The sequence below is a fragment of the Lissotriton vulgaris genome, chromosome 12, assembly GCF_964263255.1.
Source record: "Lissotriton vulgaris chromosome 12, aLisVul1.2, whole genome shotgun sequence".
Taxonomy (NCBI): domain Eukaryota; kingdom Metazoa; phylum Chordata; class Amphibia; order Caudata; family Salamandridae; genus Lissotriton; species Lissotriton vulgaris.
Genome location: NC_141700.1, coordinates 784,428,548 through 784,455,512, shown reverse-complemented (window position 1 = coordinate 784,455,512; position 26,965 = coordinate 784,428,548). Strand labels below are relative to the sequence as shown.

Sequence of the window (26,965 nt, the reverse complement as noted above, 5' to 3'; positions counted from 1 at the left end):
CACGTGTCATGATGTCACTTGCATAGTGTCTGACTTGGTCAGTCCCCCACTTCTTTTTATAGGACTTGTGCCCTGTATGTAAATACATTTATTATAATGATGTACTCAGTAGGGCAGGCATCCCTTACAAATACAGAAGAGACACGGCACAGATAGATCTAATGCACATATACGCTTCACAGCATTAGCGTCACAGTAATCACATGTAGAACAAGTGCAAACCCAGAAGCAGGCCAGGCTTTCTTATGCGCACCGAAACGTATAGCTTAGGCGCGATAGTCCAAACTTCACTTATAAAATCAGAAAAGGTACAGCACAGCCAATATCTGTGCGTGCTGTGTTCAACATACAAGATACCAAACTTTTCTCACACACACACACACACACCAGCCCCCCAGCAGAGCAGCTGACATAATGTATCACATGCATCATTCACGTGTTACATCCTCCCACCACAGCACTGAGCAGTGGTAATGGGTCAGCCCACTTCAGCTATTGGCTCTCATGCACTGTGAGCAAGTGCATGTAACCTCCTCACTTGTGCACATACACCTAAAAAGAAGTGCACTTCAGTGCCAGAGCTGATGAGTGAACACTTTAATGTACAAAGAGGCGGTGGTATGTATTTCTTCTTTTTTGATTTTGTGTCATGTGCTTACAATGAAAAAAAAGTGTACTCCTCGCACCAGCTTGCCAAGGCCACACTCCTGGCCTTGCCAATGCTTGTTTTCTTATTTCTACGGACGTCAGTAGTGTTGCGCACAGAACTCCCTCCTGTGAATTGCTTTTCCTCCTCCTCATTCCCTAGAAGTGTCAAGGCACCGCTTTCCTTGCGGGTTTCCATCATAAACAAGCATTGCAATGTGTCCGCCATGTCAGGCCTGCACTTCCTTTTCACTCTTTCCCCGGATGTGAGCCAAGTTACTTAGTAATAGTATTTAATGCTGCTTCTTGAAGTCAGCCATACCAGACGTTCTTGGATTAAACCACGTGTTCCTTGAAATATTTGTGTGAGACCTTGATTTAATATCCACAGAGATGTTAGTTTTATGAAATCCCCCATGTCCTACCCCCACGCTTCTCTCTGCACGCGGCCTCGAGCATGCGCATTCCTTGCGATAAACTCATCGTGAAACCAAGGAAGAGGAGAACGGCAGCCTGGGGACGCCGCAGTTAAGGTAAGTATTGCTTTTTTAACCTTTAAAGTATATTTAATGTAATTATTCCTGGGGGGGGGGGGGGTGAAGGCGGGCGGCGGAGCGGAGCGGAGTTTCCACGGAGTTGGCCCCAACTCTGTGGACCTCTGCGTAGTGAAACCCGAAACCGGTCCTCGGATGCTTGTTTCTGGTCCGGGGAGGACCTAGCCTGGCAATACGGGCTAGACTGTTCCCATGAGGCACAGGGTCAACTGGAATGGCGTGACGTGCAAAAAAACGATGGATTTAACCCAGATCTATGACAGAAAGTGAATGAATGTTCGATTGATTCAGAATTTCATCCATCATCTGTTCCTTTTGCATTTGTCACCCTGAGTAGGAAGGGTATGCCCAGATGTGGGTCCCGTGCTCGCTTCGCCACCAGATATAAGCTATCCTTGCTGATGCGGGCTGAAACCCCGAAGCCGGTCTTAGGATGCTAGTTTCTGATCAGGGCCGGACTGGGAACCAGAACCGGCCCTGGCAAAGTGCTCAGCCGGCCCCCCTCCCGGAGGAGGGGGGTGGGGGAGGTGCAACCGCGCTCTGTGCCAGGGCCGGTTTTCGGCCGTTTTTGTTACAGGGCCGTTTTTGCAGCATAACGGCCCTGTAACAAAAACGGCCCCCAGGGGCCCAAAACCGGCCCCCAGCCATGCGGCCCACCGGGGATTTGCCCGGTGCCCGCAACGGCCAGTCCGGGGCTGTTTCTGATCCAGGGAGGACCTGGCTTGGCAGTTCGGGCATGACGGTTCTCATTGGACGCAAGGTCGACTGATTGGCATATGGCTGGGTCTAAACTGGAATGGCGTGGCGTGCAAAGAAACTATGAATTTAACCTTGATCTGTGACTGAAAGTGAATGTTCGATTGATTCAGCATTCCATCCATAATCTGTTCTTTTTCCAGGGGTTGTGGAAGGGACATTTTGTGGGTCAAAAGTCCTAAAACAAAATAGTGGAGAAGGCTAATAGCCTAGGCAATTGACGGTGACGTTACATGGAGGGATGTCACAGGAAGTGATGTCACTGTCCTATCATGTGCATCACCTTAAAGGGCATGACGACTTTTTTGCTTGTAAAGTCAACATATACTTCTATTGCAGAGGGTATGGAATGTAGGTCAGTTCGCAAACCTATGTTTAAAGAATGATATATTGATAAAAATGTAATATTTTCCTATTAAGAAAGAATTAGAAAACGTACACAGGTGCCATGCTGCTTAGCCTAACTCAAGCAATGCAGAGATTCCTGATGAAGCTCGAAGGGATTTATATCTCATCGGGAAGGCTGATGTCCAGGTTAACCCGTGACATAAGAGGCAGTTATTTGGGGTGTGGCGTCGTGCAGTAGGGTTTGTGCTCATTGTAGGTTTTATCTGAAACGACTCCTGTGTGTGGTTGGAGGCAGAGCTCTTCCAATTTTTTTTATTTCCTGTATTTAGAGGTTTTAATTTGTAGGGTTGATTATACTCTCAGGACTCCGTTCCTGCCCCAGAGGACAGGTTCTTGTGCCAAGAAATGAGGCTTGGCCCTAGGTAATGCCTGCTGTAAGATGCAGGCAGCTTCGTAAGTGCTTTGAGTCTCTCATGGGAGACAGATGAGTGACGGAATGACTGATGTAATTAAATGTACTGGTTATGGAGATGAATCAGGCAGCCAAGTGCAGAGTCCTTTCAGAGGAGCGCGTCAGTTTAGCGGGGACGAGTGTGGGGTCCTTTCAGAGGAGCGCGTCAGTTGTAGTGGGTTCGAGTGTGGGTCCTTTCAGAGGATCACGTCCATTGTAGTGGGTTTGAGTGCGGGTCCTTTCAGAGAAGCAAGTCAGATGTAGCAGGTTTGAGTGTGGGTCCTTTCAGAGGAGCAAGTCAGTTGTAGCGGGTTTGAGTGCGGGTCCTTTCAGAGGAGCGCGTCAGTTGTAGTGGGTTCGAGTGTGGGTCCTTTCAGAGGATCACGTCCATTGTAGTGGGTTTGAGTGCGGGTCCTTTCAGAGAAGCAAGTCAGATGTAGCAGGTTTGAGTGTGGGTCCTTTCAGAGGAGCACGTCCATTGTAGTGGGTTCGAGTGCGGGTCCTTTCAGAGAAGCAAGTCAGTTGTAGCGGGTTAGAGTGCGGGTCCTTTCAGAGGAGCAAGTCAGTTGTAGCGGGTTTGAGTGCGAGTCCTTTCAGAGGAGCAAGTCAGTTGTAGCGGGTTTGAGTGCGGGTCCTTTCAGAGAAGCAAGTCAGATGTAGCAGGTTTGAGTGTGGGTCCTTTCAGAGGAGCAAGTCAGTTGTAGCGGGTTTGAGTGCGGGTCCTTTCAGAGGAGCGCGTCAGTTGTAGTGGGTTCGAGTGTGGGTCCTTTCAGAGGATCACGTCCATTGTAGTGGGTTTGAGTGCGGGTCCTTTCAGAGAAGCAAGTCAGATGTAGCAGGTTTGAGTGTGGGTCCTTTCAGAGGAGCACGTCCATTGTAGTGGGTTCGAGTGCGGGTCCTTTCAGAGAAGCAAGTCAGTTGTAGCGGGTTAGAGTGCGGGTCCTTTCAGAGGAGCAAGTCAGTTGTAGCGGGTTTGAGTGCGAGTCCTTTCAGAGGAGCAAGTCAGTTGTAGCGGGTTTGAGTGCGGGTCCTTTCAGAGGAGCGCATCAGTTGTAGCTGGGATGAGTGCGGCGTCCTTTCAGAGGAGCACGTCCATTGCAGTGGGTTCGAGTGCGGGTTTTTTCAGAGAAGCAAGTCAGTTGTAGCGGGTTTGAGTGCGGGTCCTTTCAGAGGAGCAAGTCAGTTGTAGCGGGGATGAGTGCGGGTCCTTTCAGAGGAGCAAGTCAGTTGTAGTAGGTTTGAGTGCGGGTCCTTTCAGAGAAGCAAGTCAGTTGTAGCGGGTTTGAGTACGGGTCCTTTCAGAGGAGCACATCCATTGTAGTGGGTTCGAGTGCGGGTCCTTTCAGAGACGCAAGTCAGTCGTAGCGGGTTTGAGGGCGGGTCCTTTCAGAGGAGCAAGTCAGTTGTAGTGGGTTTGAGTGCGGGTCCTTTCAGAGGAGCACGTCCATTGTAGTGGGTTCGAGTGCGGGTCCTTTCAGATAAGCAAGTCAGTTGTAGTGGGTTAGAGTGCGGGTCCTTTCAGAGGAGCAAGTCAGTTGTAGCGGGTTTGAGTGCGGGTCCTTTCAGAGGAGCGCATCAGTTGTAGAGGGGATGAGTGCGGGGTCCTTCCAGAGGAGCACGTCCATTGTAGTGGGTTCGAGTGCGGGTCCTTTCAGAGAAGCAAGCCAGTTGTAGCGGGTTTGAGTGCGGGTCCTTTCAGAGGAGCAAGTCAGTTGTAGCGGGTTTGAGTGCGGGTCCTTTCAGAGGAGCAAGTCAGTTTAGCGGGTTTGAGTGCGGGTCCTTTCAGAGGAGCAAGTCAGTTTAGCGGGTTTGAGTGCGGGTCCTTTCAGAGGAGCGCATCAGTTGTAGCGGGGATGAGTGCGGGGTCCTTTCATACGAGCACGTCCATTGTAGTGGGTTCGAGTGCGGGTCCTTTCAGAGAAGCAAGTCAGTTGTAGCGGGTTTGAGTGCGGGTCCTTTCAGAGGAGCTAGTCAGTTGTAGCGGGTTTGAGTGCGGGTCCTTTCAGAGGAGCTAGTCAGTTGTATCGGGTTTGAGTGCGGGTCCTTTCAGAGGAGCAAGTCAGTTGTAGTGGGTTTGAGTGCGGGTCCTTTCAGAGGAGCACATCAGTTGTAGCGGGGATGAGTGTGGGTCCTTTCAGAGGAGCAAGTCAGTTGTAGTGGTTTTGAGTGCGGGTCCTTTCAGCGGAGCACATCAGTTGTAGCGGGGATGAGTGCGGGGTCCTTTCAGCGGAGCACGTCCATTGTAGTGGGTTCAGTGTGGGTCCTTTCAGAGAAGCAAGTCAGCTGTAGCGGGTTTGAGTGCGGGTCCTTTCAGAGGAGTGCGTCAGTTGTAGCGGGGACGAGTGCGGGTTCTTTCAGAGGAGTACGTCAGTTGTAGCGGGTTTGAGTGCGGGTGCTTTCAGAGGAGCGCGTCAGTTGTAGCGGGGACGAGTCCTGGGTCCTTTCAGAGGAGCAAGTCAGTTGTAGCGGGTTTGAGTTCGGGTCCTTTCAGAGGAGCGCGTCAGTTGTAGCGGGGACAAGTGTGTTTCCATCTTCGATCCTAGAGATGACCATGGACTGAAATACATTCATCACATCAGACTTTGGGGCAAAGTGTCTGATATTATGTGTAAGGGTCGGTTGGTCATTGGTGCTTTTTGCTTCTGCTTGGTGTTGGTGGCCATGTTTGATTGGAGTCTAGAAAGGCGATGATTCTCTTCTGGTGGTTGGCGCACTCAGCCCGAAGCGGACAGGTTTGTTGAGCAGAGAGGACAGGAAGGTGAATTTAGCTTTGGTTTCGTGTGTTTCACCTGATTCTGAGCTGCAGGTTATCAGTGTCTGACCGAGGTTAGGGAGGTCCATCTTCAGGTGTAATTGGGTGCCATTAAACGCGAAACTGGCTGAGCTGAAAGGCGAGGACCAAAAGCTGGAACTAGAGTGGCATAAGTTATCGACCAAAGGGGACAAAATACATATCAACCGAGCAAAGAGGGATTGCTAAGTGAAATATATCCATGAGGTGTTCAGTAGGACGAAGGAAACCATCAACGTGGACCAGAAGGCATCTTGCCCATGTGCCCTAATAAGTGATCCATACTTATCTCTTTAAAGCCGCGATAACCTTGAGTTCTTCGAGGCTCAGAGTTGCCAAATCCATGAACCTGTACTCCGATCCGCACAGGTTCTGTGTACTACTCTCTTGCTTCCCTGTTCCAATCCTCTTTTGCCGTCTTCTTCACAACATTAAAAACCATTGAAGTGCTGCTTGTAGAAAAAATCCTCTACAGGCCCTTAATTCTGTCCAACTAATGACCTCTTTCCAGTCTCCCATTTGAAATCTTGGAGTGGGAGGCGACAAGACATCTTTTAGGCTACGTGGAACTGAACCACCGCTTCCAGGAACAATAGTCTGCATTAAAACCTGTTAAGGGGTGTGGGAACCACGTTGGTGAATATGAGAGAAGAGTTCTTCCTCTTCCTAGATGACCACAACAACACAATGGCACTATCCAAAACACTATCCTGCTTCAGAGACTTGAACAGTGGACACACATTTCTGGACCTGCGTTACAGTGGCTCCATCCATTTCTCAAAATCACAGTCAGAAAGTCACGATTAGATCATTTCTGTCGTCCACGCATCCGGTGCAGTGTGGCGTCCCTCAGGGTCATTCCTCTCGGGCCTTCTGTTCAACATCTACTTATACACTGTGTGTTGCTCAGGATCTGTCAGAGTACACCAGGTGATGTTACAATTCAGTTGAAATATGGGGGAGAGAATTCAATCAAAATTATTTTGTGTATAGGCCACTTGGTCTGATAATCAGTTATAATTAATCCGATTCATCGCTGTCGGAGTGCCTCAAGCCTTGGAATCCACGTCGCCAAAAGTATAGAATCTGAGGATCCATTTCAATGATGATCTCCCTTTCGGTCCCATGGTCCGTGATGTAACAAAGGGTGGTAAAATCCTCTCATTCCTTCACACCAGCCAACTGACCACAATGACCGCTGATCTGACCAGAGCCTTCATCCTGGCACGTCTTACTTAAAGTAATATCTACTCCAGCTGACCAAAAGATAATAATAAACTTCTGAATAATGAAATCATTGCCAGACTCCCAAAACTTTTGAACAAGGCAGCCAGAATTTGCTGTGACTTTCATAAGTGGAATGCCCCCATAGGGCACTGCACTGGCTCTCAGCTGTTTTTAGGATAAACCTCAAAGCCTTATTTTCCATCCAAAAAGTATACCTGTAGAAACTGATACTTCGGTATGTCATAACCAGGTCCCTTCGCTCAATATCTGCCCATCGGATCACCCAATGCTCGTTCAAGATGTCGAAACACGGAGGAAGAGGTCTGGACGTACAAAGACCTTGACTCTGTCATGCTCTCACCCCAAATCTGAGAACAGAAACCACCTACATGTGGCTCAGGATACATTGAAAACCAAACTATTGGGGCTTTCTCTTAACTAAACTTAACACAGCACTCCTCTGTCTGGACTCTAACCTGCTGCCATAATGTCACACCTCTCCACGCCTCTGCAGGCGCTGAGTCAACCCTAAGGAGACCAGCCTTTCTCCGTAAAATGTCTTACTCATAAAGTAAATAGTGCTTCAAGTAGACACCCTGTTTCTGCAAATCCTCACTTAAGGTCAACAGATTGTTTCAAAAGAAAAGGGACCAAGATCAAGCCTTGTGGAATCATAGATCAAGAGGGGTGTTGGGTTTGAGGTTAAGCTGTGAGTCGTAACTAGCTCGATGGAGTTTCTGAGGTAGGGTCTGATCTAGTTCAACGCAATTCCATCACAACCCATGTGGCCAGGTAGGAGCTTGGTAAGGAGGTCATGGCAAGTTGTGTGGAAGTCAGAAGATGGATTAAGCACTAAAAGTAGACTGGAGTTCTTGTTGTCAAGGAGTTTGAGGGTCTCACCTATCCAACAAGGCCTGTTTCCGTGCTGTGGTTGGATACGTTGTTGGTCTTCACTTTGTAACTTCAGCATTAAATCAAAGATGTGCCCTTACTCTCTTAGTTAACTGCTCACATAGCACCGGGACACCTCCAGGTGAGGTAGCTGTTCGTGCTTTATAAGTTTCTGTATTATTATTATTATTATTATTATTATTATTATTATTATTATTATTATTATTATTATTATTATTATTATCACAGAATATTCAGTTGAGTAATTTGCTGAAAATGTAAATGCATTTTTTTGTGTCCTTCGGGACATTGATTCTGTTCCTACATAGAAATGATAGTGTGTGGGGCAGAGTTAGGCTGGTGTGCCAGTTGTCATAGTCAAACAGCGGCTGGGACACTCACCTATGCTGCTGTTGGATGTCTGCTTTAGTGCATCTGAGGTGTGTGGGCTGAAAACTGTTAGAAAGGGGGGGGGAGACCTTTTGAGGTCCAAGCATGTTAGGTGTTGCCAAACTTGTAGAGCTCTCATTGAATATTCTGGGCTCCCAAAAAGAAGAGATTTCGCTCCTGCCCAGAAGACTTTTTCATGGTCCAGTTCATCAAGACCTGCTGGATTGCGGCAGCAGGCCTAATTCTTTCTCGTGTGGGTTTCGCTTTGCGTTGAAGCCACATCCAGCTTGTGATTGTGGGTTCAGAGTCTGTGTTGAATTTGCACCACACTCTGTCTCTGTGGAACAAACTCTGCGACTATTGGGTAGCACAGAAAACTTGATGATGTAAAAATGTATTTGCTGTGGGGCGGAAGGTTTTGTGGTTGGGTGGGTTGGTTTGGGTTGGGGTTCTCATCAGCATGACCATTGATCCATTCCACATGGTCCATCGCCGTGGCCAGACCACAGGCACCCGCTGCAGTGAGAGCGCCCCTCGCAGGTGAAGGCTGGGTTTCTGTACTGCTGAACTTTACGACACATACAGTGTCACACACTTACAGTTGAGGACTTCCTCATTCAATACAAGGCCACCATATGACATGGGGTCTACCTTGACCTCGGCTTTGTGGAACAAGGGTCCTCAGACCTGGGACAGTTTCTGTGGCAATAGTCCCTGCCCCACTGACATGATACGGCCCCCCTATGGTGAAGACCCTCAGAATCTATCTTGCCAGGTGCCCTTCCCCTCTCGCCCCCACCCCACCGGAACAACCTTCATGGTTGAACCCAGTTATCCTGGTGCACAGCTGCCCTGGCATCTCCCTTTGATCGGTGTCTGTGGTCACAGCCACAGATGTAGCCAGAGTGTTCCACAAATGTGCTTTTTGCCATCGAGCAGGTCCAAAGTAGCTGTACTCTCAGTCTGAGGGATGTGAGTCCCTTCAAATCAGGGATCTCTGCGCATTTACCCACAGTCCAGAATGTATTTTCTGCTTCCTTTGCAATGCATACCAGGTGCCCTCCTTTCCATGAGTGACGAGTCTGTCCTAAGACCCAGGCTCTGGAGTTCTCTGGTTGCCGGTCCACACTCCAGTATCTGCTTGGGAAGTTGCCACATGTGCTGTGATGGTAAATACACTGTTGGCTGCCCATCTGGAAAGGTGTATGCCACAGGCTGGGCCTTCAGATGAAATTGTATTTATATAGCGCTTAGTCCTGCTGATGAGGCGTTGAAGTGCTTTTCGCGAGTAGCACACTATTCCTAAACCCAAAAAAGGATTAGCGGTGGATTAGTAGAGTGAAATATGAATGAATGTGGGCGGTGGACATGTGAGTCTGTGAGTTGGAATGAAAAGGATAATGGAGGGATGGAAGAGGGAAGAGTCTAGAAAGTATTATTTGGGAGATCACAGCAGCAGCAGGGGGTGGTTTACGATGAGTAAAATGGGAGATGGAGGAGGGACGAGTCTCTAGAAAGGGATTGGGAAAATCATAGTAGTAAGATGAGGTTTGAGATGCATGAGGGAAGAATTTAGAAAGGGTTGCTTGGGAGATCACAGTAGTAAAATGAGGTTTCAGGTGAGCCAAAGAGGGGATAGAGGGATGAAGAGTCTAGAAAGAGTTTATTTTGGAGATCACAGTAGTAGAAAGAGGTTTGGGATGAGTCAGAGAGAGGAGGGAGAGGGTACATTGAGAGAGGTATAGAGTGAGACACAGTAGTGCATTGTCTTTGCTTTAGCTTCAGATTTGGACTTACTTCCACTCACTGACATCCAGAGGATATATGATAAATAGATGATGAAGCAGTGAGGGACCACCCTGGCTCCCATCCAGAGGGCATCTGAGAAGCAGATGAAGCAGCGAGGGACTGCCCTGACTCCATCCTGAGAGTGTCTGAGATGCAGAGGAAGCAGTGAGGGACCACCCTGTCTCCCATCTAAAGGGCATCTGAGAAGTAGATTCATCAATGAGGGACCACCCTGCCTCCCATCCAGCGGGCACCTGAGATGCAGAGGAAGCAGTGAGGGACCACCCTGTCTCTACTTGAGATAAGCCCCTAAGTGTAGAGTGATTCAGGGGGCGTGGCTTCTTGTTGAGCAGCTTCTGCAACACCAGCTCTCCTCAGGGGCTTCCTTCGAAGACCAGAACCCACTTCCAAACACTCTGGAGCCTACAGCGGTGGTGTGAGAGATCAGGCTCCATGTGGTTGTCATCCTCCATTGGAAAAGAGGGGTCAACCCCTAGTTCATGCAACAGGTCTCTATGCTCCCAGGGTCCATCTCCCCCTTGCCTCTTCCTCCGATGAGAACCCCCATGGTTGATGAGGCGCGGTTCCAGTGCTGGTCCATCCCATGCCTGGACCTAGGATGCTGCATGGAAGTGGCGGCCCCAACAAGACTCCATTGGTGGGCGGGTAAGGGAGATATAATCCCAAAAAAACGTACCCGTTCTGCCGCAGACGCGTCTGTACTCATGATGGTGTCCAAGCAGTCCCTGGGACACTGGCATAGGCTCCCCATTCAATCCATACACGCTCTCTTAGCATGAAAGCAGTGCCAGGATAGGGCTGAGCTGCCTGTGCAATGCAGCCGGGTTGGAGAAACCTAAGTGCGCATGTCTGTTCGGCCGGCCTAGAAGGTCAACTAAACCAACATGCGCACTTTACAGTGCACACTACCCCCTCCTCCCTGCCATGCCCGGCTCGCCCGCACCTCCCAAGGCTCCCTGGCTGAGTCAGTCAGCAGGAAATAAAATAATGATATTGTGATATAATTTTATTTTCCACTGACCAGCTCAGTGGGGCGACGCTCCTCCGCCATTATGGAAGAGCCGCCCCTGACGCTGGCAGCAGCGGCAGCACGTGCTGCACCCGTTCATCAGGCGCTCCAATCAAATACCACCAACCTCTAGGCTGGGCCGCTTGCACCTTGTTTGCCTTTCCCCAGTGCCTCTTGGGACTGTTTCTTCTGTTGCTTGTGGCTTTCTTCTGGTCATTAATGTCTTTTTTATCCTGCCATTCCAAGGAGTGCTAATGTTCGCCCATTAGCAGTCAACGGCTGCTTCTGCATCTGCAGTTAAAAGGCTGTCTCCGCGCTTTCACTCACTGGCGGTTTAACCCTTGATTGCCGAGAAGAAAATGGCGGATTGTCAGGATCTGAATCTTATTTTGTATTTCACAATTCTGCCAAGGGGCACTATGACTTATGACACCCTCCACAGCTTATCAGCAACACGCTGCATTGTGGGACTTGTAGTTTTCCTTTTCACACTTTCATTATGGCTTAAAGCTTTGGAATTCACCGTGCTATTGGCTAAAAATGCCAAAATAGGCCAAAGGCAATATACGTGACACGGAGCCACTTACATTTTTACTAAGTCTTCAAGTCCATTAAAAAAATTGCTTATTTCACATGAAACCCAATAGTAAACTCTGCTCACACATTTTGTGAGGGTTCACTCTTTCATTCACATCATGCATTAAAATAAGCATTGGCGGTGAGAATCTTTTTAACTTTTGAGCAGTGGAAACTTTTATACCAAGCTTAACAACGCAACAAAGGTATAACATAGACAGCCACAGCACAGCCTTCCCTATCCCAAAGAATAAGCAAGGGGCAGTACTGTAGCGGGGTGAACATCACCCTGTTCTCTCACACAGTGCTTAATTTGAGCCAGCTGCGGTCGGTGGGGCTCACCAGCATTCCTTTTTGGGGACAGCCACTTATTTTTCCTTAGCAGATAGTAACAGCAAGCTACAGAGAGCAACACACAAACAGAGATGGAGAAAGGTGAAAGGACTGGCGAAAAGGGACAAGGCAGGGACCTTCAAGAGTGAGATAAAGGGGCAGCAGTGCAAACAGCCCTTCTTCGTAGAACAGTGCAAGCTTCCTTTCTATAGAGGACAGGAAGGGCAGAAACAGTGCAAGCTTACTTTCTATAGAGGACAGGAAGGGCAGAAACAGTGCAAGCTTCCTTTCTATAGAGAACCGGTGCAGTTAGGGCAGAAACAGTGCAAGCGTCCTTTCTATAGAGGACCTTTGCAGTTAGGGCAGAAACAGTGAAAGCTTCCTTTCTATAGAGGTCCCGTGCAGTTAGGGCAGAAACAGTGTAAGCTTCCTTTCTATGGAGGAACGGTGCAGTTAGGGCAGAAACAGTGCAAGCTTCCTTTCTATAGAGAACCGGTGCAGTTAGGGCAGAAACAGTGCAAGCGTCCTTTCTATAGAGGACCTTTGCAGTTAGGGCAGAAACAGTGCAAGCTTCCTTTCTATAGAGGTCCCGTGCAGTTAGGGCAGAAACGGTGCAAGCTTCCGTTCTATAGAGGAACGGTGCAGTTAGGGCAGAAACAGTGCAAGCTTCCTTTCTTGAGAGCACCGGTGCAGTTAGGGCAGAAACAGTGCAAGCTTCTTTTCTAGAGAGGATCTGTGCAGTTAGGGCAGAAACAGTGCAAGCTTCTTTTCTATAGAGGACCTGTGCAGTTAGGGCAGAAACAGTGCAAGCTTCCTTTCTATAGAGAACAGTGCAGTTAGGGCAGAAACAGTGCAAGCTTCCTTTCTATAGAGAACCGGTGCAGTTAGGGCAGAAACAGTGCAAGCTTCCTTTCTATAGAGAACCGGTGCAGTTAGGGCAGAAACAGTGCAAGCTTCTTTTCCACAGAGGACCTGTGCAGTTAGGGCAGAAACAGTGGAAGCTTCCTTTCTATAGAGAACCGGTGCAGTTAGGGCAGAAACAGTGCAAGCTTCCTTTCTTGAGAGCACCGGTGCAGTTAGGGCAGAAACAGTGCAAGCTTCTTTTCTATAGAGGACCTGTGCAGTTAGGGCAGAAACAGTGCAAGCTTCCTTTCTATAGAGGACTGGCGCAGTTAGGGTAGAAACAGTGTAAGCTTCCTTTCTTGAGAGCACCGGTGCAGTTAGGGCAGAAACAGTGCAAGCTTCCTTTCTATTGAGGACCCTTGCAGGTAGGGCAGAAACAGTGGAAGCTTCCTTTCTATAGAGGACCGGTCCTGGTAGAGCAGAAACAGGGCGCGTTTTCTTTCTATAGAGGACCGGTGCAGTTAGGGCAGAAACAGTGTAAGCTTCCTTTCTATAGAGGAACGGTGCAGTTAGGGCAGAAACAGTGCAAGCTTCCTTTCTATAGAGAACCGGTGCAGTTAGGGCAGAAACCGTGCAAGCGTCCTTTCTATAGAGGACCTTTGCAGTTAGGGCAGAAACAGTGCAAGCTTCCTTTCTATAGAGGTCCCGTGCAGTTAGGGCAGAAACAGTGCAAGCTTCCTTTCTATAGAGAACCGGTGCAGTTAGGGCAGAAACAGTGCAAGCTTCCTTTCTATAGAGAACCGGTGCAGTTAGGGCAGAAACAGTGCAAGCTTCTTTTCCACAGAGGACCTGTGCAGTTAGGGCAGAAACAGTGGAAGCTTCCTTTCTATAGAGAACCGGTGCAGTGAGGGCAGAAACAGTGCAAGCTTCCTTTCTTGAGAGCACCGGTGCAGTTAGGGCAGAAACAGTGCAAGCTTCTTTTCTATAGAGGACCTGTGCAGTTAGGGCAGAAACAGTGCAAGCTTCCTTTCTATAGAGGACCGGCGCAGTTAGGGTAGAAACAGTGTAAGCTTCCTTTCTTGAGAGCACCGGTGCAGTTAGGGCAGAAACAGTGCAAGCTTCCTTTCTATTGAGGACCCTTGCAGGTAGGGCAGAAACAGTGGAAGCTTCCTTTCTATAGAGGACCGGTCCTGGTAGAGCAGAAACAGGGCGCGTTTTCTTTCTATAGAGGACCGGTGCAGTTAGGGCAGAGACAGTGTAAGCTTCCTTTCTATAGAGGAACGGTGCAGTTAGGGCAGAAACAGTGCAAGCTTCCTTTCTATAGAGAACCGGTGCAGTTAGGGCAGAAACAGTGCAAGCGTCCTTTCTATAGAGGACCTTTGCAGTTAGGGCAGAAACAGTGCAAGCTTCCTTTCTATAGAGGTCCCGTGCAGTTAGGGCAGAAACGGTGCAAGCTTCCGTTCTATAGAGGAACGGTGCAGTTAGGGCAGAAACAGTGCAAGCTTCCTTTCTTGAGAGCACCAGTGCAGTTAGGGCAGAAACAATGCAAGCTTCTTTTCTATAGAGGTCCTGTGCAGTTAGGGCAGAAACAGTGCAAGCTTCCTTTCTATAGAGAACGGTGCAGTTAGGGCAGAAACAGTGCAAGCTTCCTTTCTATAGAGAACCGGTGCAGTTAGGGCAGAAACAGTGCAAGCTTCCTTTCTATAGAGAACCGGTGCAGTTAGGGCAGAAACAGTGCAAGCTTATTTTCCACAGAGGACCTGTGCAGTTAGGGCAGAAACAGTGGAAGCTTTCTTTCTATAGAGAACCGGTGCAGTCAGGGCAGAAACAGTGCAAGCTTTCTTTCTATAGAGGACCTGTGCAGTTAGGGCAGAAACAGTGCAAGCGTCCTTTCTATAGAGGACCTTTGCAGTTAGGGCAGAAACAGTGCAAGCTTCCTTTCTATAGATGACCCGTGCAGTTAGGGCAGAAACAGTGCAAGCTTCCTTTCTATAGAGGACCCTTGCAGATAGGGCAGGAACATTAGAAGCTTCCTTTCTATAGAGGACCAGCGCAGTTAGGGTAGAAACAGTGTAAGCTTCCTTTCTTGAGAGCACCGGTGCAGTTAGGGCAGAAACAGTGCAAGCTTCCTTTCTATTGAGGACCCTTGCAGGTAGGGCAGAAACAGTGGAAGCTTCCTTTCTATAGAGGACCGGTGCTGGTAGAGCAGAAACAGGGCGCGCTTTCTTTCTATAGAGGACCGGTGCAGTTAGGGCAGAAACAGTGTAAGCTTCCTTTTTATAGAGGACCGGTGCAAGTAGTGCAGAAACTGTGTAAGCTTCCTTACTATAGAGGACCAGTGCAGTAAGGGCAGAAACAGTGACAGTGCAAGCTTCTTTTCTATAGAGGACCAGTGCAAGTAGGGCAGAAACAGAGCAGGGTCCCTTCTTGAGAGGACCAGTGCAGTTAGGGCAGAAACAGTGCAAGCTTCCTTTCTATAGAGGATATGTGCAGTTAGGGCAGAAAGAGTGCAAGCTTCCCTTAAGAGGACCAGTGCAAGTAGGGCAGAAACAGTGCAAGCTTCCTTTCTTGAGAGCACCAGTGCAGTTAGAGCAGTAACAGTGCAAGCTTCCTTTCTTGAGAGCACCAGTGCAGGTAGGGCAGAAACAGTGCAAGCTTCCTTTCTTGAAAGCACTGGTGCAGTTAGGGCTGAAACAGTGCAAGCTTCCTTTCTATAGAGGACCGATGCAAGTAGGGCAGAAACAGTGCAAGCTTCCCTTCTTGAGAGGACCAGTGCAGTTAGGGCAGAAACAGTGCAATCTTCCTTTCCATAGAGGACCCTTGCAGGTAGGGCTGAAACAGTGCAAGCTTCCTTTCTATAGAGGACTGATGCAGGTAGGGCAGAAACAGTGCAAGTTTCCTTTCTTGAGAGCACCGGTTCAGTTAGGTCAGAAACAGTGCAAGCTTCCCTTCTTGAGAGGACCAGTGCAAGTAGGGCAGAAAAAGTTCAAGCTTCCTTTCTTGAGAGCACCGGTGCAGTTAGGACAGAAACAGTGCAAGTTTCCTTTCTTGAGAGCACCGGTTCAGTTAGGTCAGAAACAGTGCAAGCTTCCCTTCTTGAGAGGACCAGTGCAGGTAGGACAGAAACAGTGCAAGCTTCCTTTCTATAGAGGACCGGTGCATTAAGGGCATAAACAGTGCAAGCTTCCTTTCTGTAGAGGACAGGTGCATTTAGGGCATAAACAGTGCAAGCTTCTCTTCTTGAGAGGACCAGTGCAGTTAGGGCAGAAACAGTGCAAGCTTCCTTTCTATAGAGGATATGTACAGTTAGGGCAGAAAGAGAGCAAGCTTCCCTTAAGAGGACCGGTGCAGTTAGGGCAGAAACATTGCAAGCTTCCTTTCTATAGAGGACCGATGCAAGTAGGGCAGAAACAGTGCAAGCTTCCCTTCTTGAGAGGACCAGTGCAAGTAGGGCAGAAACAGTGCAAGCTTCCTTTCTTGAGAGCACCAGTGCAGTTAGAGCAGTAACAGTGCAAGCTTCCTTTCATGAGAGCACCAGTGCAGGTAGGGCAGAAACAGTGCAAGCTTCCTTTCTTGAAAGCACTGGTGCAGTTAGGGCTGAAACAGTGCAAGCTTCCTTTCTTGAGAGGACCAGTGCAGTTAGGGCAGAAACAGTGCTATCTTCCTTTCCATAGAGGACCCTTGCAGGTAGGGCTGAAACAGTGCAAGCTTCCTTTCTATAGAGGACTGATGCAGGTAGGGCAGAAACAGTGCAAGCTTCCCTTCTTGAGAGGACCAGTGCAAGTAGGGCAGAAACAGTGCAAGCTTCCTTTCTTGAGAGCACCGGTGCAGTTAGGGCAGAAACAGTGCAAGTTTCCTTTCTTGAGAGCACCGGTTCGGTTAGGTCAGAAACAGTGCAAGCTTCCCTTCTTGAGAGGACCAGTGCAGGTAGGACAGAAACAGTGCAAGCTTCCTTTCTATAGAGGACCGGTGCATTAAGGGCATAAACAGTGCAAGCTTCCTTTCTGTAGAGGACAGGTGCATTTATGGCATAAACAGTGCAAACTTCTCTTCTTGGGAGGACCGGTGCAGTTAGGGCAGAAACAATGCAAGCTTCCTTTCTTTAGAGGACCTGTGCAGTTAGGTCAGAAACAGTGCAAGCTTCCCTTCTTGAGAGGACCAGTGCAGGTAGGACAGAAACAGTGCAAGCTTCCTTTCTGTAGAGGACTGTTGCATTTAGGGCATAAACAGTGCAAGCTTCTCTTCTTGAGAGGACCGGTCCAGTTAGGGCAGAAACAGTGCAAGCTTCCTTTCCATAGAGGACCCTTGCAGGTAGGGCAGAAACAATGCAAGCTTCCTTTCTTGAGAGCACTGGTGCAATTAGGGCAGAAACAGTGCAAGCTTCCTTTCTATAGAGGACCCTTGCAGGTAGGGCAGAAACAGTGGAAGCTTCCTTTCTATAGAGGACCAGTGCAAGTAGGGCAGAAACAGTGCAGGTTCCCTTCTTGAGGGGACCAGTGCCGTTAGAGCAGAAACAGTGCAAGCTTCCCTTCTTGAGAGGACCAGTGCAGTTAATGCAGAAACAGTGCAAGCTTCCTTTTTATAGAGGACATGTGCAGTTAGGGCTGAAACAGGGCAAGCTTCCTTTCTTGGGAGCACCGGTGCAGTTAGGGGAGAAACAATCAAAGCTTCCTTTCTTGAGAGCACCAATACAGGTAGGGCAGAAACAGTGCAAGCATCCTTTCTTGAGAGCACTGGCGCAGTTAGGGCAGAAACAGTGCAAGCTTCCTTTCATGAGAGCACCAATGCAGGTAGAGCAGAAACAGTGCAACTTCCTTTCTATAGAGGACTGATGCAGGTAGGGCAGAAACAGTCCAAGCTTCCCTTAAGAGGACCGGTGCAGTTAGGGCAGAAACAGTGCAAGCTTCCTTTCTATAGAGGACTGATGCAGGTAGGGCAGAAACAGTGCAAGCGTCCCTTCTTGAGAGGACCAGTGCAAGTAGGGCGAAAACAAAGCAATCTTCCTTTCTTGAGAGCACCGGTGCAGTTAGGGCAGAACAATGCAAGCTTCCTTTCTTGAGAGGACCAGTGCAAGTAGGGCAGACACAGTGCAAGCTTCCTTTCTTGAGAGCACTGGTGCAGTTAGGGCAGAACAGTGCAAGCTTCCTTTCTTGAGAGGACCAGTGAAAGTAGGGCAGAAACAGTGCAAGCTTCCTTTCTTGAGAGCACCGGTGCAGTTAGGGCAGAAACAGTGCAAGCTTCCTTTCCATAGAGGACCCTTGCAGGTAGGGCTGAATCAGTGCAAGCTTCCTTTCTATAGAATACTGGTACAGGTAGGGCAGAAACAGTGCAAGCTTTCTTTCTTGAGAGCACCAGTGCAGTTGGAGCATAAACAGTGCAAGCTTCGCTTCTGTAGAGTACTGGTGCAGTTAGGGCAGAAACAGTGCAAGCTTCCCTTCTTGAGAGGACTGGTGCAGTTAGGGCAGAAACAGTGCAAGCTTCCCTTCTTGAGAGCACCATTGCAGATAGGGCAGAAACAGTGCAAGCTTCCCTTCTTGAGAGCACCGGTGCAGTTAGGGCAGTAACAATGCAAGCTTCCTTTGTATAGAGGACCAGTGCAGGTAGGGCAAAAACAGTGGAAGCTTCCTTTCTATAGAGGACCGGTGCAGTTAGGGCAGAAACAATGCAAGCTTCCTTTGTATATAGGACTGATGCAGGTAGGGCAGTGCAGCACAAATGTCTTCATCACAGGTCATGGACTTGGAACTCTGAATATCCTTGCACGAGTGGTGATTGCACCATCTGTACTGTTGCTTCCTCCTCTCAGTAATTGAATCCTCCCCTTTGAACTCGTGTGTGCGTTTGTTCACAGTGTACACGACTGTGCACACGACATCTGTGCCTTTGCAATATTGCTCCATGTGTACCCTTGTGGGTACCAACTGCTTTCTAGGCAAAATGTCATTGGCACCATGTGCCATCTTCTTATGTCAGTAGAGGGTGGCACACACCACTGCATGGGTTAGAACAGGGCTTTGTAGCCCCCAGGGAGGATTAATGCATTGCTATAAGTGATATTAAGAGTATAGATGTTTAATAACAAGCATTGGCAAAGTCAGCAGGTCTTGCGTTGGCCCCAGCCTTCATGCAATTCCTGTTTTGTTTTGTCCTGGTTTTTGCAAAACTGTATTGTTTGGTTATTTCCCGGACACATATCAAGGTGAAAACAAACATTTGCTAAAGACAATAACGTTTTTGGGTGCCAAAAATCTACACATTGCCATAGTACTCCTTGGCACTGACGGGAGCTGCTTCGTGTTCGGATGTGCTCCTTGTGAAAGGGCGGCATGTGGCTCAGTACAAAGTGCTGTTGGCACTGAAGTCTGCGGATGGCTGAAGTGAGCTGATACATTGACCCCTAATCTATGCGTAAGTAGGTGGAAGAAAAATGTGAATGACGCCAGCCACAATTTAACGGTTGAAGTCTGGCTGAAACCCCTCTAGGTAACTACGATCTACTCAGAACTTTAGTAAAATCAAAAGGTCTTGGCTAAAACAGACCTAAAAAAGTCAGTCAGTGTGGCATCAGCTGCAAGCCTCTAGCAAGAAAGAAAAATGAATGGCACGAGAAAGAAAGACTAAAGTAAGTGAGGAAAGAGAAAAGGAATGAGAAAAAAAAGGAAAAAAAGAAAGAGAAGGAAGGCAAAAGAAAGAGAGACAGAAGGAAGGAGAAAAGAAAGAATGAAAAAAGGAAAAACTAAAAGAAAGAATGAGAGATTGAACTAGAAAAGAGAAAGAAAGGCTGAAGGAAATTAGTAAAGGAAGGAAAAAGAAAAGAAATAAAGAATGAAAGAAGGCAGTATAAGGAAAGAAAGAAGGAGAAAGAGAATGCGAGAAGGAAAAAGATGTAAAGGAAGAGGGGAAGAAAAAAGAAAAAGAAAGACAGAAGGAAGGAAAAATCTAAGACAGCAACAATTAAACGCAAGAAGGAAAGCAGGAAAGAAATTAGGGAAGGAAGAAGGGAAAAAGAAATAAGGGGGAAATAGTTTTTTTTTTTTTTAAAGATAACTTAGTACAGGACAGTTTCAAATGGACCGACTATCTGATATGCTGTGAAATAGCAACAGGTTGAAAGTCCCTTTAAGCAAGTATATTATACGCATTAGTACAATCTAAAGATCTTGGTTAACCCCAGACCTAAGCTAAGATTAAAAGAAGGAGTGGTGAAATGTAAAGAACTGGCTCTGTGCCCCCAGGACATTCCACAGTCTACAAATATCTGACGTCAGGCCCTGCTGTTGACTCACCCTGTGATGCGCAGGTTCCATGATGCAACCCTTTACAAACACAGCTAGTCTGTCATTCTTCACATAGGGCCCTGGTCTCTGCCACTGGTGACCTCAGACTTTACCCACATAGTTCAGGGGCGCTTGCCACCCCGATTAAGCGCCTGCTTTAAATTGCATTTATATAGCGCCTACTACTCTTGGGGCGGCGTCGAGCAGATGAAGCCTGTTCCTGCATAGTGCCCACACCGCCAGCGCTCGCTCTGCACTGCACATTATACACTTATATACCAAGGAAACTCATGAGACAAATTTGTGGGAAAGCAGTGCTGCAGGTTTATTTCGTACAACAGGTAGCTGATAAGGTGGGTCATCTTACAGGCGATCAAATGCGGCAGCCCCTCGCTGACCCGCATGCCCAAGGATCCAACTTGCACGGCGAGACGATGCTCTGACGGTGCAGTAAATTACCATTTCGTTATACTCCCGCCCCCCCTGTCAGGGCGGAGCGATGAGGCACACCCCCGGTCGGTTCAGGCCCCCCGGCCACCCGAAGGACTAACGGGGCGCTGACGCTGTTTCCTGGAACCTCCTTCGGCTCCAGGTTCTTGGCTCAGGCACCCTTACTGTGCCAGGCAGAGGTATCTAGACTGTATCCTTCTGCCGCAGAGGTACCCCTACTGTCCATCTGCTTCCAGATCACCCTGTGACTCCGCCTGCAACACAAAACATGACCATTAAAGATTCACAACTTTTGCCCCGCCGCTCTGCAGCTGGGTCAGGGTTCAGGGTGGGATCAGCGCAGAGCCTAGGGAACCAAGCGCGGGAAAGAGAGGCCGAGCAATATGCTGCGCCTGCTTTATACTGTCAGGAACGCCCCCATCCCCAGGTGTGCCCTCCCTATTGGCTGTTAGCGAGGAGTGCGGCTCCGGGGGTTTCGCGCTACGGGCTGCTCTGCTGGTCCGTCGTGTGGGACTAGGGCGCTGTCCCGCCCATGCTCCCCTGCGTGTCCCGCGGTCAGCGGCATAGTGCCCACACCGCCAGCGCTCGCTCCGCACTGCACATTATCCACTTATATACCAAGGAAACTCATGAGACAAATTTGTGGGAAAGCAGTGCTGCAGGTTTATTTCGTACAACAGGTAGCTGATAAGCTGGGTCATCTTACAGGCGATCCAATGCGGCAGCCCCTCGCTGACCCGCATGCCCAAGGAGCCAACTTGCACGGCGAGACGATGCTCTGACGGTGCAGTAAATTACCATTTCGTTATTCTCCCGCGCCCCCTGTCAGGGCGGAGCGATGAGGCACACCCCCGGTCGGTTCAGGCCCCCCGACCGCCCGAAGGACTAACGGGGCGCCGACGCTGTTTCCTGGAACCTCCTTCGGCTCCAGGTTCTTGGCTCAGGCACCCTTACTGTGCCAGGCAGAGGTATCTAGACTGTATCCTTCTGCCGCAGAGGTACCCCTACTGTCCATCTGCTTCCAGATCGCCCTGTACTCCGCCACAGCTCTGGAGGAGGCCCACGTCGATGACAGAGCCCCCCACCTACCCAGTCACTTGCAACCTGCCGCTGACAGAGCCTCTTGTACGTCTAGGAGAAAGACATCCATACCCAGGCCAGACAAGTGCACCCCATCGCTCTCGTAATATCCTTCAGTTCTTTCTTGTATCAGTGCATGCCTAATGAACCCCAGGCCCCTCCTCTCCATAAATTTCTGCATGGACCTGTTGACCCTCCTGCGGCATTGTTCTATTCCAACCACTGATCGTGCTCCCCTCCAGGCCCTGCGAGAGACAATTTCTGACCATATTAACTCAGTGGCTCCCAATTGGTTAGTTATTGCTGTCACATCCCTCTGCATGGCTTCAATTAGGGCTCTCCTCCCCACTGTAACCAGATCATTCCCTCCCAAATGGATAATGAGGATGTTGGGAGGACCGCCCCGTGCTGCTAGACATTGCTCAAGCCTGCGCCTCAGCAGATCCCATCTCATTCCAGGGAAACCCAGCCATAGAATTTGTGTCCTTGCTAAGGCCAGATCCCATCTCCTGCATATCGCCCACTGCTCCAGCCTGGGAATGTAAGAATGGCCCATCACCCACACGCAACAATCAGCTGCAAGAAAAGACACCGTTGAGTTACAATAACAAAGAAAGAAGACTACGCTAGACATCAATGTTTTATTTATAAGTGAACACTGCACTTCAAACGACAAGTGGTTCTTCATAACATATACACACAAATTTCTACATCCGACATGCCCATAAATACCATGGCCTGTCGCTCCAGTATGGCTTTTCTTTCACATATGTCACGTTGAATAGGCATGGCCCCCTTTCGGCCAGAAGTATTCACGGGCGAATGTATCTCTGATAGCAAGAGGACGACCACCTCCCCACCCTCTGGACGCCTTCCTCGCCCAGCCCGGCCCTGAATGCGGCGGTAGCTGCCCCTATCCTAAACGAGTGGCTGGAGAATTTCTGACCTGTAGCTGACAAACCTGCCTTGACCAAAACACTGTGGCCATTACTCGCTCCAACTGGAATTTAGTAAGTGGTGAGCCGTCAGCATGTATCAGGAAGGTGCCTGCCAGTAGTGGCCTGATTTTTAGGTACTCCCTGACTGAGGCGACCGGGCAATACCTGGGGTCCTCTAACGCATGTAACGTGATGGACACTCCCTTCCCCACCTGATCCGTTTTGGATTTACGTAACCACAGTACCAAGGAATCCCTGGCACAAACATCCATCATGTCCAAAGCTCTCCCCGATCTGTCAGATTTAGATTTGGCCACTAGCCCGCTAGCCCTAAAGGCGCCAAAGAACGCTAAGCAGAAGGCTGTCGAGAAAAGCTAGGCTTCGAACGCCGAATTTGTGTAGGACGGCACCACGTCCAACATGCGCTGGAGAGCGGGGAACTCAATTCCTGCCCTTCTGTCGGGGAACCTGACTTCATCCCTAGCCCATCCTTTCAATGCTGCCCTAATCTTGAATGCACTCGTGGGATCCTCTTCTCCATTTAATTGGGTCTCATGTTTGAGTGCCGCCAGGTGGCCACACACCCAGGAATGTGACTTGCCAGTCTCCTTTGCCCATACCACAAAAGTCTCCACCTGTTCTATTGAACTTAGGGCCGATGCTCCCAGGGACAGGGTTACTGCACGGAAAGTGGTCAGCTGGGCCGCATATCTTCTCCTGGTTGCCTGGGTCAGGGAACGCTGTCCCATCCTCTTCAACCGCTCCCCCACTGAAGGAGTCGCCATAGAGTTGCCGGGAATGGTGTCATCGCCTCCCTTGCCTGCGGCCAGGCCTCTCAGAACCGTGACAGCTGAAAGCGAGAGAGAGCGTCAGCTGCCACATTCTTAATACCTTCGATATGCCTAGCCCTGAACTCGATGTTATTCCGTAACCCAGCCCTGACTAACTCCCTCAGCAAGCTTAAGACTAAAGGGCAGTTGGCAGTCAGACCATTGATGGCTTGGACCACGGCCAAGTTGTCCGACCAGAACACCACTTTTTTGTTGCCCAGTCCCCCTGGCCATAAATGCAGTGCAACCACAATGGGGAACAGTTCCAGGACTGTTACATTCGCAGTCACTCTTTTCTTGCGCCAAGCATCCGGCCACTTCATGGCACACCACTCTTCCCCAAAGATCACCCCAAAACCTTCTCTACCGGATGCGTCTGAAAACAGACATAGACCTTGGCTGCTTTCCCAGGGCGCCCTCCATATCACAGTGCCATTGAAATTCCTCAAAAACTCGTCCCAAATCTTTAGGTCTGCTTTCAAACCCGGACCCAGTCTCACTAAGTGATGCTTCTTCTTCATGCTGGCCGTAGCCTTTGCCAGCCTGCGGGAAAACACCTTACCTGCCGGTATGACACGCGCTGCAAAGTTCAATTTGCCCAACAGACTCTGGACCACCCCAAGTGTTGCCTTACTCCTCCCAATCATTGCACTAATGTCCTGCCTCAGGTCGCACACCTTGTCCGCTGGGAGTCTGGATTCCCCTCTAATGGTATCAAGTTCTATGCCCAGGAAGGTCAGTATCTGTGCGGACCTTCAGTTTTTCCAGGGGCTAAGGGAACACCTAAATGCCCCGTCAGCTCTTCAAAGGCTTGCAGGGCCTCTGCGCATTCCTGGGACCCATCCCTGTCAAAAAACAGGAAATCGTCCAGGTAGTGGGTGACTTGGGAAATACCATGCCTGGCCGTGAGGGCCCACTGGAGGAAGGAACTGAATGCCTCGAAGTAGGCGCACGAGACTGCGCAGCCCATGGGCATGCAGCGATCGAATAAGAATGCCCCCTCCCACTTGAAACCCAGCAAGTGTTGACTGTCTGGGTGAACAGGTAGGAGCCAGAACGCTGACTCGATGTCTGCCTTGGCTAACCACGCTCCCTTGCCTGTCCTCCTAATCAAGTCTATGGCCATGTCCAGTGAGCAATAGGAGACCGAACACGCCCCTTCCTCTAACCAATGATTGACTGAATTGCCCTCAGGGTAGGTGTGCCCTCCCTATTGGCTGTTAGCGAGGAGGGCGGCTCCGGGGGTTTCGCGCTACGGGCTGCTCTGCTCGCCCGTCGTGTGGGACTAGGGCGCTGTCCCGCCCATGCTCCCCTGCGTGTCGCGCGGTCAGCGGCAGAACGTCTCTCGGTGCCGCCACCACCGGTCTGGTCGCGCCCAGGCCTGTCCCCCCTGCACTCTTTCACTGCTGCTAAACTTACCGCACAACCGAATGTCACTTCTGGGGTTTAGTCTGCTACCCTAATGCATTCTGGGAGATGTAGTCTAGTCCTGGTTAACTTCAGTAGGTCAAATTGAATTTACAGGAACTGAGAACATAGATTTGTAAAGGAGAAGCCAGGGCGAGAGCGCGGCTTCCCAGGTAACACGGGGTCACCCAGTATCCAGAAATAGTGCTTGTGCAGTGCCAACTATGGAGGCATCAGTAACCCACAATAGTGCACATTCCGTGCCAATTATGGACTCGCAGTAACCCATATTAGTGCACTGCAGTGCCAACAGATGAGTCACCCAGTTACCCAAAATAGTGCACGCGCAGGACCAACCAGGACACACTTTAAATGACGGTGGTGTCATTTGTAATGTGAAATTCATAACATTTCGTATCTTGTGTTTACTTTTTGCTCACAGAAAACTCGTTTTAACAGAAAGTGTCTCACCAGGAAAGTGTTTCTGCTTGGACCGGACTCCTGGGGGTATCTCGTTTCTTTTTTTTTTTTTATTCAGAGTATGCCTTTGCATGAAAAAAGGTCACGAAATACCAGCAAATCTCGCTTTGTTGTAATAAAAATATACGTAATTTTACTAGCCCTAGTCTCTCATCGGCACCGTGTTTTAGGAGTGTAAACTTACCCTGGATTCTGGGACGTGTATTTCTTTCCTCATTATATCCATCGACTTAAAATCTCACACCGTAAAGCGCTTTCTTGAGATGTGAGAGAAGCACACGTGATCTCTTAATACCGGTCTTGCCGGCTCCCTGTTGTGTCGAAATGCCTCAAGGCGCCTTTTAGTAAGTAAATTGTACATTTCTCCAGGATGACACACCCACCCCGAGTAGAAGTCCCGACCCTCCCCGCGCCCCCTCTGCCCCGCCCCAGTGTCCCAGCTGCCTCGTCCCCGCCTCCTTTCCTGAAAGGTGAGTTTTGTTTCTGCTATTAGGGCTTCCTGCCCACCTGTTTTGTGCCTTTTCAGGTATCCGTGCTGCCTACCTGATCTGTGTGATTTTTTTCTTTATTCCAGAGACGGAGGAGGTGTCCCCTCGCAGGCAGCACAGAGGCTAAGAGACGAGCTGGGAAACAGGGCAACATGTCGGCTCCAGGTAAGAAGACTTCCTGCTTAGGAGTGGCAGGATCTGGTTACAGAAAATAATATCTATCTATATATATCTATATTTCTAGTAATTTACCCCTTGCCGGTTTTTTTCTATGTTCTGCTATGATTTAGTAACTCATGTAACTATGTTATACCGTTTCCCTTTCTATGTTAAGCGACGCTCCAGAAACTGATGCAACTCAATGTACTGAAACGATGTCCTACCTCATGTAAAGCGCCCTGACACCTCCGGGTCTGGCCAGCGCCATGTAAAACTTTTCAAATATATATATATATATATATATATATATATATATATATATATATATAATCACAGCTTCCTATTTTTAATGCTTTATACTGAAAACACCAGATGAAAACAAAGCATTTCTTTCTGTATTTATTTTTATACATGTCTTATTTATTTTAAAAAAATAATTCTGCATATGTGTAAATGTACAGCAATTAAATGGCAAAGTTAGCTAAGCTACAACATTCCCCTTTGGCCCAGCGAGCTTGCTCTTGAGTGGTCGTCGTCTTTTGAACTTGTTCCCGAGCTCCCATTGATGTCCATGGTTGTGAGTATCGAGACTCGAGTTAAAATAGAAGACTGGGGGCTCCATGGTCTGGTTAAGATGGAAAGGGGAAACCACCTTGGGAAGGAACGGAGGTTTGTCCTGTCCTTTTGGACTTGGATGAAGCGCTCTTGCAGTCTGAGGGTTTGTGCTAATGTGTCGCAAAGGATGGTATTAAGGTTTCAGGCTATTGCTGCAGATTGGATTGGACTCCGAGGTATCGGGATGTCCGTGGCCCACCTCCCTCATCAGGATTCAGCAAGGCGGCGAGATGTAGGGCGGGCTGCATTGTGCACTCCTGCCTCCGCCTCATTTGTGTCCTGATTTGCGGGGTGTAACGGTGTTTGGGGACTAGAGGAGGCACCCAGGACTTTAATCACAAGAAATTGGCTGCCATCCACCACAGTATGCCCGGAAAACCCGCGATTCCACAAGGACTGTAAATTCCCCCCTGCAGCACCTACCTGGACATTGGAGGCATTCTGGGACCTGTAGTTCCAACGAACCACAGGTTGGTGAGCAAGCACGAGGTGGGGGGGCGGAGCGGGTCTCTGCAAATCAGGAAGCAGCTGGACAACTTTAAAAAGTGGTGTTTGTAAGCCTCTTGTCATTTAGGCATCCGAAGAAGGCCATCCCAGGCCGAAATGCATCATGCCGTC

The 26,965-nt window shown here is 49.2% G+C and overlaps 1 protein-coding gene across 3 annotated transcripts in view; it reads left to right on the top strand.

The window, feature by feature from the left end:
• Positions 1-26,965, top strand: part of LOC147678715 (phospholipid scramblase 3-like) — a 121,355-nt gene that overhangs the window by 33,391 nt on the left and 60,999 nt on the right. For all 3 annotated transcript variants that reach the window (XR_015302494.1, XR_015302493.1, XM_086946172.1), the window contains exon 2: positions 25,660-25,738. Coding sequence is in view for 1 of the 3 variants with exons in the window: in XM_086946172.1 (XP_086802298.1) it covers positions 25,726-25,738 (13 nt within the window). In the remaining 2 variants the exon portion in view is untranslated. The remainder of the gene's footprint in view (positions 1-25,659; positions 25,739-26,965) is intronic.